At 37.7% G+C, this 13,461-nt stretch overlaps 1 protein-coding gene across 15 annotated transcripts in view; it reads left to right on the top strand.

Annotated features, from left to right (window-relative positions):
- Nucleotides 1-13,461, top strand: part of MIA2 (MIA SH3 domain ER export factor 2) — a 112,456-nt gene that overhangs the window by 46,228 nt on the left and 52,767 nt on the right. For 9 of the 15 annotated variants that reach the window (XM_014589282.2, XM_006152341.3, XM_014589281.2 and 6 more), the window contains 7 exons: nt 1,385-1,406; nt 1,496-1,584; nt 4,976-5,047; nt 7,438-7,464; nt 8,023-8,133; nt 11,020-11,091; nt 12,622-12,726. In XM_014589282.2, coding sequence (XP_014444768.1) covers nt 1,385-1,406; nt 1,496-1,584; nt 4,976-5,047; nt 7,438-7,464; nt 8,023-8,133; nt 11,020-11,091; nt 12,622-12,726 — 498 coding nt within the window. The remainder of the gene's footprint in view (nt 1-1,384; nt 1,407-1,495; nt 1,585-4,975; nt 5,048-7,437; nt 7,465-8,022; nt 8,134-11,019; nt 11,092-12,621; nt 12,727-13,461) is intronic. The other 6 variants (XM_006152342.3, XM_006152340.3, XM_027773385.1 and 3 more) reach the window with 1 other exon arrangement.

The following is a 13,461-nucleotide window of genomic DNA, read 5'->3' as shown; positions in this document are numbered from 1 at the left end:
GGGAGAAATTACACCACAGAAATGGTTTTATTTTTTTTTTTGAGAAGTGTTTGCTATAGGGCACATGCACTTGCCAGAAAGACGGAGAGAGACATAGAGACAGGAAGCGAGAAATCAGCCCCCAGGGGTGATGGCCGCGTCGCAGTCCCTTCTCCTCCTTTCTTCTCTCAGGATCTTGGGCACGCACGCACATGCACCCGGCGTGAGTTTAAGCCACTGAGTCCAGGACTCGAACCGCGGTCGACTACGTGGGAGCCCAGTGACATAGCCATTATGCTAACTGCTGGTCCCTCCCCCCAAAATCTTTTAATTTGATATTCTTATTTCAGTGTAATGTGTGATCCCTTCAGCCCCCCCCCTCCCCAACTTTCCTTTAGAATTCTCTGAAATTCATGATCTCTTTCACTTTTTGTAATTCTGAGACATTTTTTCCACATTAAATTTTTTTTTCTCTCTTTGAGACTACTATTTTTCAAGCATTGGTACTTTTATTTTTGACTTCCATATTGCTTAACTTCTATTTTTCAGTTTCTTTGTGGTTTTCTTCCCAAAGGAAGACTTTCTCAATCTGATATTTCAGTTCACTAACTGATTCTTCATCTGTTGCCATTCTAATATACTTTGCCTTAAAAAAAATTTTTTTTTCTCTCTTAATTTGACCTCTATACATATACATATCCTATAGATGGGATTAGGTCTCTAGATTTTTAAAAGAATTATTTAGTTTTATTTACCATTATTGTTTAATTTGACCAGAGAGAGACAGAGAGGGAAAGTGAGAAAGCAAGCTACCAAGTCTGGGACTCGAACCTCAGTTGGCCATGTGGGAGTCGAGCACCTCTACTACCACACCACCTGCCAGCCCCTCCATTTGTTTTTTCTCCTTATTTTGTTACCTTATTTCTAATGTAAGCCTGATCCTCTTACAAATGGATTCTCCCTCCTCTCCATCATTATTTGAGAGAAAAAGGTTAAAGAAGAAAAAGATTTGGCTTACTGTTTCTTTAGAGTCAGTTCAGATCCATGACCCAATGGTAATATTTCTCATACTTGCACTTTGATATTAAGGAGCGATTATAAAAAGCGTTTCTTAAAATAGTTTGTTTTAGAATCAAATTTGTATGGGAAACAATGGAGTAAATGAAGGGATATCTTTAAAAAGTTATTTCAGAGCCTTAAAAAATATGCTAATGTACAGTGTTAATCTTTAGTAGGGAGACTTAGTATATAGCATTTTTCTCATTGGAAATAGAACACTTTTGGCTAACTTATTTTTGTACTAAGGCAATAAGAAACTCATTTTAAAGTTAGCAGCAAAAGTTAAATAAATTATATTTACTTGAATGTGTATCTGTTTTAATATGATTTTTGTTGAAAATTTCAGGTTAGAAGCCGGCTTTATGTAGGTAAGCTGTATTTTCTATTTTAGAAAATATTGTTGAGTATAATTCAGAAATTGTAACTTACTCATGATAATATTGACTTTCTTTTTTAGGAAGAGAGAGAAAGCTTGCTGTAGAGCTTTCTGGACTAATTGAAGAAAAATGTAAGCTACTTGAAAAATTTAGCCTTATTCAAAAAGAGGTAAGACAGTTTTGATAATAGCATTTATCTTAGAGAACTTCATACTTCTCAGTGCAAGTACTTTCATGTACGTTTAAAGTTATTAAATAGCTTTGTTTATAGACTGTGTGAGTTCCCTTGTGCCTCATCTTTAACAATCAACCTGTCTTAGTAATTTTTTGCCATTGTGGTAGGTGTAGAGTCATGTCTCATTGTGTTTCAGTGTGTGTTTCCCTGAATGAGGTTGACCATCTTTTCATATGTTTATTGGCCATTTGGATATCCTTCTTGTGAAGTTGCCTTTTCAAGTTTTTTTTTTTTTTTTTTGTATTTTTAAAAGTATGGTCATTTGTCATTTTCTTTTTTAACATGTGCAGTTTTTTAAAGATATTTTTGCTATAGGGCGCATTCACTCTCCAGAGATACACAGAGAGCCAGAAAGAGAGAAATCAATCCCAGGGTGGATGGCCATACTGGAATCCCTTCTCTTCCATCGTCTTCTCAGGATTCTGGGCTTGCACACAAGGATGCCTGGTGTGAGTTTAAGCCTCAGGGTCTGGGACTTAAACTGTGGTCGACTATGTGCGAGTCTAGCAATGTAACCATTATGTCATCTACTGGCCCCTGGGCAATTTTTTCCTGTATTTTAGATATGAATTCTTTTGTCAGAAATCTTAATTTCCTATATTACCTTTTTTGGTTTTACAGTTTCAATGTGGCTTCCTTTGTATTTCTTTTTCTCTGGCTTAATGTTTTTTAATTTCCTTTTACATAATAAAATGGTTTATGTTAAGGCTGAAGAATTACATTTTTGCATAATGCAATAGTCCTTTTGTTCATTTTTTTTCTCATGATTCTCATTTTTTCCTTATGATTCTCAAGTGTTCACGAGTCCTAGATTATTTTCTATTGAGTGTCAGTGATCGTGTAGTAAGAATTATAGAGAAATTTTGAAGCTGTCGAAGAGATTATCTTTTTTCAGTGAGAATTTACTGTTTCTTTTCATAGGCAGTTATGCTAGAGACATTAGATATCTTAGATTAGGGCTGGCTCTGTGTCACAGTAGCTGGCTCTGTGACTTATCCAAAATAAGCTGGATCCCACATGATGATTGTGGCTTGACTCTTCAGTGTAGTTAGCCTGAAAATATGCTGGATCATATTGTGAGTGCCCAAGACTCAACAGGTTGGAGCACTGGAGGAAGGGCTTACAGTGTGACCAATCTTTATGGAGAGTACTCAGCTGGGTCTCCCTTTGTCTCTCTCTCTTGTGTGTGTGTGTACCTTACCATTAATAAAGAAGAAAAAAGAGAAAAAACCTTAGAGTATTTTAATAAGAATGAGATACTTGGAAGCTGGGCCCCAGTTCAAAGGATTAATTTATTTATAACTAAAACTTTGTTATAAAGTAGCCAGTTGCTGCTGTAACAAATAACTACAACATTAGGGGTATAGACCTGAAGTCTAAAATGAATCTTTTGGGCTAAAATTAAGGTATTAACAAGTCTGTTTTTTTATGTAGGACCAAGTGTTCTTGAGAATCTAATCTGTCTCTTTTCTTTTCTTCTTTTTCTTTTTTAAATAAATTTATCTTATTTATTTATTTATTTAGTTTTAATTTGACCAGAGAGGACAAGAGAGAGAGAGGGGAGAGAGAGAGAGAGAGAAAGAGAGAGAGAGAGAGAGGCAAAATGAAAAAGCAAGCTGGTAGGTTCGGGACTTGAACTGCAGTTGGCTGTGTGAGAGTCCAGCATCCTTAACCACAGCGCTGCCTGCCACCATCCCTTCTAATCTGTTTCTTACCTTTTCCACCTTCTAGAGGCTACCAACATTCCTTGACTCACTGCCCACGTTACACCAACTCTACTTCAATCTTGAAGTCACCTTTCTCCTGGGTTTATATTGGGCCCACCAAGTTATTTCTAAATATTCTCCTCATCTCAATATCCTTACTTTAATAACACCTGGAATTTCTGAGGAGTAGCGTAGACATCTTTGGAGAGGTCATTTTCAGCCATGCATAGGGTCCTGTCCTAAAGCCTAAACTGTATGGCTCATCCTACTCAGTAGCTCCTGTACTTCGTGTTTTGTCTTCTCAGGTTGATTCTCCTGAAATCTCTGCTCCGTTTCTCAATCTATCAGCATGTGCTTTGGGGGAGAAGATATCAAATACCTTTCTGGGGTTTCCCTCTTTCACAAAATTCTACTATTTTGATAGCTCTCTTAAGCCTCTAGATAGATTCTGTTTCTTGATGTTTTTGTCCAGCTTTTTGCCTATTTTTTCCCGCAAGTGTATCAACCTATTTCATCCATAAATGACAGAGAGAGAGAGCGTGTGCCAGCCAGCAAGAGCATCCCCTCCAGTCTAACCCCAGTCCCAGCCACTGCTGGATCATAGGCATATTTGTGTGATATACCCAGGGGGTCCCTAGATGGGAACCCAGAACTCTTTTCTGTGGGTCAGCCCAGCTGTGTCCCTACCACTGTGCATTGTCTGACCTCCTTTGCTAAATCTTATGAAATTGTATATTTTACTGTCATTATTAATTTGTTGATGATTGTTCTTTATCTTATATTCCTTACTTATTCCTTACTTGTTTTATTATTGATATGATTTATATCAGATAATAAATGATTAACAGTTGTATAATATGATTTATGTATGTTGTATGATATGAATTTTTTGAAATTTTTTGATGGCCAGTTACTTTGAATTTCTCTTCTATGAATCAGTTTAAAGAAGAGATTTACTTGGGACCAGCAGATGGAGTAATAGTTATGTTGCTGGGCTTCCATGTAGTTGACCATGGTTCAGGTCCCGGAGCTGGTGGCATAAAACTCACACCAGACATGTTTGCTTGCATGCCCAAAATCCTGAGAGGAGAATGGAGGAGAAGGGATTATGCCATGACCATACCCCCTGGGGGGTGCCTCTGTCTCTCTGGCAAGCACATATGCTCTATAGCAGAAGTCTCTAAAAAAATCTCTAAAATAAAATAAAATAAAATGAGATGTATTTGTTAGAGAGGAGTAATTAGACAACTTACATATGTACATTTTTTGCGTAAACCTTTGGATCATCTTAGTACAACCTTTCCATTAGAATTTTCACCTCCTTTTAAGTAAAGAATGCTGATATGACATGTAGTCATGTGTTCTCTAAGAAGCAGACTTTGGACAACTGTCTTGGTCCTAAGGAAGTTCTGCCATTTGTTGCTTGAGCTAGTGGGCTGTGATGTGTTAGCTTCCCTGCCTTTGTTTGTCGTAGTGGTCAGATCTGAAGAATGTAAATCTAAGTAAATCCGAGTAAATTTAACACACGTGTAGAAGTAGATTTTATCTGCTTTCTTAGGCATCTATTCAGATAAACTTTAGAATTTGTAGTTTTTACTCACAATGTTGCTTTGTTTCAGTATGAAGGCTTAGAGTCATCTTTAAAGGATCCCAGCTTTGAGAAGGAGTTAACAGAAGCACAAAGTTTGGAGGTAAAAAACCAAATGGTATAGTTTAAAAAACTGGAGGAAGGAACCAGAGATGGCATAATGGTTCCATTGCTGGACTCCCATGTGGCCGATTGCAGTTTGAGTCCTGGACCCAGTGGCTTGAAACTCATGCCGGGCACGTGTATGTGTGTGTGTATTCCCAAAATCCCAAGAAGAGAAAGGAGAAGAAGGGATTGAGACATGGCCACCCACCTGGGGGTGATTTCTTGCTATCTATCTCTCTGTCTGTCTCTGTCTCTCCAGTGAGCACACATACTCTATAGCAAAAATCTCTCAAAAAAAAAAGCTAGAGAAAGGCTTCTTACTAGACATCAAACTTTAAAATATTGTACCTTCTTAAAATGGAGTATTAAAAATGTTAAAGACCATTTCTGTATGTTAAAAGCTAAAGAAAAAAGTTATATACAGGAAATAGAGTATTAGAAGAGCATGAAATATCTTAAAAAATTTGAGCTCTTATTGCTAACTTGTTCTGAGAGAGGCATAGTCAGTTCATTGAAATGTAGAATGATGTGGAAGTTCTCTATTCTTGAGAAATAGATTAAAGTGATTATTCTTTTTTTGATTCAGTTTGCTCCAGAAAAGAGAAATAGGGTTCATTTTTGCAAATTTAGGAGTAGTTGGCAAACAAATTGTGTAGATTTTGATGGTATCTGCTTTTACCTTGTGCCTAGGATATTAGGAGCTAACTGTTGGGTCATCAGGAAAGTCATGATGTCTTTTTTCTCTATGTGTCATGACTTTCCTAATGCCCCAATAGAACTTTAGAGCAAAGGTTTGCATTGTAAGTGGTGGTATGCTAGAAAATTTGTAACAACTGGCTCTCTCGAAAGTAGAAATCCTTATTTGTAACATTTATTGAGTTTTGTGGTATATATACTCTTAACCATGGCTGGTTTCAAGCTACCAACATGATGTCACTGAATGAAGAGCTTGGAAAGATAGGCACAACTTTCCTGAGCCAGGTGTGATTCAGCTCATTTTAAGGAAGAAAAGTATGATAGTTTAGATGAAGTAAGAGAGCTGAATAATTGATAGGAGTGCCTTCCTACTGTTTAGAGGTGGAAGTATTGTAAAAACTTGGTAGTGATAAAGGACAAGCGAGGAAGCCTGCTTTTGCTACTGATTAAATAGACAGTAATAGACTTTGTTACCTTTGTTAACTCTGGTGGAAGAGTTCAGTCTAGCTTAGCAGTTCTCAATCACTGATGTCTGTAGTCATCAGAAAGTCTAAGTGTCATGGTACAGAATTTCCTAGTAGAATGAAAAGGAACTTACATATTGGATTTCAAATAAATTTCTTAATCCTTTTTAAAAATTTGCCTAAAGGTATGTATGCTCAAAATAGACAGACAGAAACAGAGAGAGAAGAAAAGCACCCTTTCCCCCCAATGGGGTATGGTCATACTGTAATCTCTTCTCCATTTCTCTATGCTGTTGGGATTTTGGGCACACATGCATGTGTTCCTGGCACGTTTTTCAAGCCTTTGATGATGGTATTTGAACTGCAATCAGCGATGTGATATCTGGCTCTTTTAATCGCTAGCTAACTAGCCTAACCCTTTATTATTATTTTTTTAAAGTTTATTTTAATTTTTTCCTTGAAAGAGATGGAAAGATAAGCACTCCCAGCAAGGTCTTCATGCCATGATTCACCCTCAGCCTTAGCCAGCCTGCATCATGGGCTCATGCCTCACATGTACATGTTTTACTTCATGTGTTTGTGGATCCCCTTGCATTTCTGCTGTGTTACTGTCTGGCCCCCAATTTCTTCTTCTTTTGTTACCTATCAGTATCCTCAAGAACTTGTTGAAATTATTGTATTTTATTGACTCTGTTTTACCTGTTGTCTCAATAGTAATTTATTAATTTGATAAATAAAAGTTTTAGGTGGTATTTCTCATATTAATGGAAGAGCAAAAACTGGTTGCATTATCAGTTGCAATACCACCACTTAAGTGTGATGGTTTTGTAGATGAAATAAAATGTACCAATTTATTCTCTAGTCTGTGAATTTATATAAGTAAAATGAGCTGATTTTTAGCTGAATTGAACATTTTTGGAAAATTTTCTCTAGTTTTACTAGCTTTTTTAACATACAGTATATCAGGAATAGTAATCAGAATTGAATATAAATTATAATGTGATGTGTTTTATAAAAACTCTATGATTGAATCTGTAGATCAGATCAAATCAACAGATTAATTTTTCACCCAAGTTAGAATTCTTGTAATGAAATAGTCAAATTTGGGGAAATATATGTAAACAAATTTTTTTTCTCTTTTAAACTGATGTAAGTGCTGTACATTTGTTTTGCTTTTATTTTGGTCTTCATTAAATTCTTTGAATCTTTTGGTTTTTTTTTTAACAAGTTTGTTGAAGGATCACAACTATCAGAGGTATGTTAGTATTTTAAAATCTAATTGGATTAATCCAGTAACTAATCATTTTAAATTAAAATGGTTACAGAAAATATCTTAATTCATTGTGAAATATTACCATGAAGCAATCTTGATTGGTTTTTGAGTATATTTTGAATATTATTATATCTTTATATTAAATTGAACTTAATTTATTTTTTCTTTAAAATTCCTTAAGTAGAGGTTGGCAAACAGTACTTAGTGGGCTGTTTACCTGTTTTTATAAATAAAATTTTATCGTAATATAGGTATACTCATTCATTGGATATTACCTTTGTTTCTTTCTGCAAAATATTTTTACTGAGAATGCATAGCCTACAATATTTACTCTCTTTACAGAAAGTTTGCTGACCTTTGTTAGAATTCAATATAAAAATGAGCAAATATATAAATGAAACTTACTTAACTTGTAATAACTATATATATTTGATTATACTCATCTGATTTACCCTAACCAAAAATTCCCATGTCTGTTGTAAGGAGCTGGATTTCTCTCTCTCTTTTTTTTTGTTTTGTTGTTTTGGCCTTCTCTGTTAGGCAACCTGTGAAGAACTGAACAGGTCCAAATCTAAACTTGAGGATGAAATACTCTTTCTAGAAAAAGAGTTAGAAGAAGAGAAATCTAAACATTCTAAACAAGATGAATTGGTAAGTCTTTCGTATTTAAGAGTCTATAAGAGAAAATTATTGAGATTTTAAAAATTAATATAATATTGGTTAAAGTATTACATGCACTGTGAAAAGAACAAACAATGGGCCAGTAGGTGGTGTGGAGGTTAAGGTGGCTGGATTCCACATGACCGATTGCGCAGGTCAAGTTCCAGACCCAGTGGTTTGAAAATCACGTTTGGCATATGTGTACGTGCGCTCAAAATCATAAAAGGAGAATGGAAGAGAAGGGGTTAAGATGTGGCCAACCCTCTGGGGTATGATTTCTCACATCCTGTCACTATCTGTCTCTATTTCTCTCCTGCAGACACACATGCCCTATAACAAACTACCTAAAAAAGGCTAACCAAATACAAAAAGCTGTAACGTATAGTACATAGTTTTTCAGATTTGTCCTTCACTTCCTAGATGTTACTATGTTGTTTCTTTCATCTTACATAAATTTTCTATGTACTCTATGGAAGTAGCTCATATAAATAAATTTAAGTTGAAAAATGACATACATTTGTAGTGGATTTTTTTTTTTATTACTTAAAAGGTGTGTTTAAGGGACCAGCAGTTAGCATAATAGCTATGTCGCTGGACTCCCATGTAGTTGACCACAGTTCGAGTCCCAGACCCGGTGGCTTAAACTCATGCCTGGTGCATGTGTGTGCGTGCCCAAGATCCCGAGAGGAGAATGGAGGAGAAGGGATTGCGGTGTGGCCATCCCCCCTGGGGGGTGATTTCTGCCTTTCTGTCTGTCTCTCTCTTTCTGGCGAGCACACACGCCCTATAGCAAAAACCTCTCCAAACAAACAAACAAACAAAAAAGTGTGTTTAAGAACATTATGGGACTGGCAGGTGGCATGGTTGTTAAGGTCCAGGACTCCCATGTGGCTGGCTGTGGTTCAAGTCTTGGACCTGGCAGCTTACTTTCTCATTTTCCCTCCCTCTCTGTTTCTCTCTGGTGAGTGCATGTGATCTATAGCAAATTGGAAAATAATAATAGGATCCAGTAGGTGGTGTGGTGGTTAAGGGCGCTGGACTCCCACATGGCTGACCACAGTTTGAGTCTCAGTTTCTTCCTCCCTCTCTCTCTCTCTCTCTTTCTCTCTCACTCTGTCCCTCTCTGGTCAAACTAAAAGAAAGAAAGTTAAATAAAATAATTGTTTTATTTTGTTTTGTTTTGTTTTTGAGAGACTTTTGCTATAGGATGCATGCACTCACCAGAAAGAGAGAGACAGAGAGACAGAAAGTGATAAATCACCCTCTCAGGGGACATGGCTATGCCACAATCCCTTCTCTTCCATTCTCATCTCCGGATCTTGGGCATGCACGCACACGTACCTGATGTGAGTTTAAGCCACTGGGTCTGGGACTTGAACTGCGGTCGACTACATGGGAGTCCAGTAGCCATTACGCTATCAGCTGGTCCCGATTGTTTAAAATAAAATAAAATTGTTAGCGTAATGGCTATGTTGCTGGATTCCCACGTAGTCGACCGTGGTTCGTTTGCCGGACCCGGTGGCTTAAAACTCATGCCGGCCGCGTGTGCATGCGTGCCCAAGATCCCGAGAGGAGAATGGAGGAGAAGGGATTGCGGCATGGCCATCCCCTCTGGGGGGTGATTTCTCGCTTTCTGTCTCTCTGTCTCTCTCTGTCTGACGAGTGCACGCACCCTATAGCAAAAATCTCTCCAAAAAAAAAAAGTACTAAATAAAAAGGTAACATAAATATTTAAAATAACGAATTATAGAAAAAGAGTGTTGTGATTTTGTGTTTTTGCTTTAAAATCCAGTTTAAGGAAAATTTTGTGTGTAAGGTTTTTTTTTAAAGAGAGATTTTTGTTATATGGCATGTGTGCTCATGGGAGGGATAGAGACAGAAAGCGAGAGTGTGAAATCATCCCCAAGGAGGTGTGGCCACGTGGCCATCCCTTCTCCTTTATTCTCCTTTATTCTCCTTTCGGGATTTTGGGCATGCACGCACCTACTGGAGGTTTGAGTTTTAAGCCTTTAGGTCTGGAATTCAAACCACAGTTGAACATGTAGGAGTTCAGTGCTTTAACCATTATGCCACCTACTGGCCCCAAATTGTAATTTTTTTCTTTTTTAAGGTTTTTGTCATAGGGTATGTATGCTTTTTGGAGAGTGAGAGACGTAGTGATAAGGAAAGCAAGAAATCACCCTCTGGTGGTGGGGGAGAATGGCCACACCGCAGTTGTTCTCTTCGTGGAATTCTGGGCACATAAACACATGTGCCTGGCATGATTTTCAAGCTGCCAGATCTAGGACTCAAACTGCAGTTGGGCATTTGGGAGACCAGTGCCTTAACCACCACAGCACCTGTTGGCCCTGTGTAAGATTATTTATTGATAGCAAGATAGATATGGTGTTGCTTGACTAATTTTAGAGACCATATACCTTAAGTGTTATGTAATAGTATAGACAAGATGAGATTATTATGTAACTTTTGTATAAAATCCCTACTTTTATTTATAAATAAATAATATTTATAGTTGCAGAGAGCACTTGCACTCATCAGAGAGAGCAGAAGCAGGGAGAGGGAGAAAGCACCTCCTAGTGGGGTGTGGTCATGCTACAATTTCCTCTCCTTTATTTCTCTTCCCTGTCAGGATTTTGAGCACACATGCACACTTGTCTGGCATGTTTTTCAAGCTGTTAGGGTCAGGATTTGAATTGTGGTTGACCATGTGGGATCCGGCCTCCCTTGACCAACCACCAGACTGCAGGGCAGCCCAGACTGAGATTTCTTAATTTGATCACTGACTTATGGAGCAGAAGTATTAAGTTATAATGTGTGGTATCTTGGAAACAGGAAGTTTAGTAAATACTTGTTTATTGACTAATACTGTCTTTGCAGATGGCAGATATTTCAAAAAAAATACAGTCCCTGGAAGATGAATCAAAATCCCTCAAAGCACAAGTAGCTGAAGTAAGTTGAATTAGTCTCATAGGTCTGTTGCTTTTGAAAATTAGTTTAATTTTGTTCTGTTTTTGTTATTAATGAATAAGATATATTACAATTTGAGATATAGAGATCTTAGATACACATTTAGAAAAATACTTTCCTTTTTTTTCTTTTTTAATGAGATATAAACAGATGACAGGGACACCCTTCCCCCACTTGACAGGGTTTTACCATGCCAGGATGCTCCTACTAGCCTTTCAGCCTGCCAGAATAACGAACATGTATGTGAGTGGGTCCACTGTATGCAGATTAACCTGGGATGTGAATCCTGGGCCTACCACACGGCTCCAGTAGTGCAGCAGTGACCTCCTACCTGTGTCGCTGTGACTGGGCCTTACATAGCGCATTTTTTTCTATTTCTTTTAAGGGAGATTTTTGCTATAGGACACATATCCTCGCTGGAAAGACAGAGAGACAGTGAGAAATCATCCCCTAGGATGGATGGCCACATCACAATCCTTTGTCCTCCATTCTCCTCTTGGGATTTTGGGCATGCACTAACAAGCATGAGTTTTTTTTTTTTTTAATTATTTTATTTTATTTTATTTTTTATTTATTCATTCCTTTATTTTTTAATTTGACCAGAGAGAGACAGAGAGTGAGAGTGAGAGAGAGAGGAAGTGAGAAAGCAAGCCACCAGATTCAGGACTTGAACCCTGGTCGGCCATGTGGGAGTGTCCAGCGCCTTGACCACCACGCCACGTGCTGGGCCCACAAGCATGAGTTTTAAGCCTCTGAGTCTGGGACTTGAACTGCGGTTGGCCATGTCAGAGTCCAGTGATGTATCCATTATGTCACCTGCTGGTCTCCATAATGCATTTTTTTATGTGATGTATTTCAGAAAAGTTTATTTATTGGACAGGTATTTATTGAATTGTTATTAAATACTGAGTGCTGTTGAGAATGCTTAGCACTTGACATTAAAGCCTTCATAGAGTATATATTTTAGTAAGGGAGACAGAGTGGATAGTTAAATAGTTAAAATTTGTTGCATAGTATGTGGAGGTTATAAGAAGTTAAATCACTTGTCCATGGTCATGTGGCATGTTAGTGGTCCAGTCAGGACTATACCCTGATTCTAGGCCAGTCATTTTTCTACTGCACTGTGCTAACTCTGCTATTAATATTGGCCTTTTTTCTAAAAAAAGAGATTTTTGCTATAGGGTATGTACACTCTCTGGAGAGACAGAGACTGAAAGCAAGAAAACAGCCCCCAAGGGGTATAGCCATGTTGCAATCCCTTCTCATCCATTCTCCCAGGATCTTGAACACACACATGTACCTGGTGTGAGTTTCAAGACACCAAGTCCAGGATGTGAACTGCAGTTGGCCATGTGGGAATCAGGCAATGTAACCATTATTCCATCTGCTGGTTCTGATATTGGCATATTTTTACTTTGTCTTAGTTCCATAAGTTCTAGGGAATACTTGTGAAGATGAGCTCTTACATTAAATTAATTGTTAATAAACTCAGTATTTTTAAATTTTACTTAGGCCAAAACAACCTTCAAAATATTTCAAATGAATGAAGAACGACTCAAAGTAGCAATAAAAGATGCTTTGGATGAAAATTCTCAACTTCAGGAAAGCCAGAAACAGGTATGTACTCTGTAAGGACTCTTCAGTTTGTGAATATATAATTATCAATGTCTGGACATAGTTGTGACTTATCTGTGCTAGGGTCAAAAGGGCCATCTCCCACGCAAGCCTCAGCGTCTCCTTTTTTTTTTTTTTGGAGAGTTTTTTTTTTTTTTTTTCTATAGGGCTCATGTGCTCGCCAGAAAGACAGAGAGACAGAAAGCGAGAAATCACCCCCTGGGGGGATGGCCACGCCACAGTCTCCTCCTTTTTCAGGTTCTTGGGCACACACACACATGTGCCCAGCGTGAGTTTATTAAGCCACTGGGTCCGGGACTCGAACCGCGGTTGACTACATGGGAGTTCAGTGACATAGCCATTACGCTAACTGCTGGTCCCCTCAGCATCTCTTTTGTATAGGATATAAAGTGTGTACTCTGGCACCCTTCTTTCCCAAGAGCAGAAGGCATTCAGCATTTTGATAATCGCAGCAAATAATATTTAGCATCAAAGCCAGACTGAAGGAGGACAGAGAATACCAATGAGGCTTACTGAAGTTATAGATCTGAGGCCTAATGATACTACAGTAGAAGTCATACTGGTAACATATCCAGTGACAATTTATATTGTACAATTTTTCTCCCCCATATATATGAGCGGACCTCAAAAAGACAGACCAGAGTTTTAAAGACTAATTTGGCCTTTTCTTTTCTTTCTTTTTTTTTGGTTTTTTTTTTTTTTTTTTTTTTTTTTTTT

This window comes from Tupaia chinensis, unplaced genomic scaffold (genome assembly GCF_000334495.1).
Source record: "Tupaia chinensis unplaced genomic scaffold, TupChi_1.0 Scaffold000350_1, whole genome shotgun sequence".
NCBI classification, from domain to species: domain Eukaryota; kingdom Metazoa; phylum Chordata; class Mammalia; order Scandentia; family Tupaiidae; genus Tupaia; species Tupaia belangeri.
The sequence above is the reverse complement of the archived record's forward strand: the minus strand, read 5'-3'. Positions and strand labels throughout refer to the sequence as shown.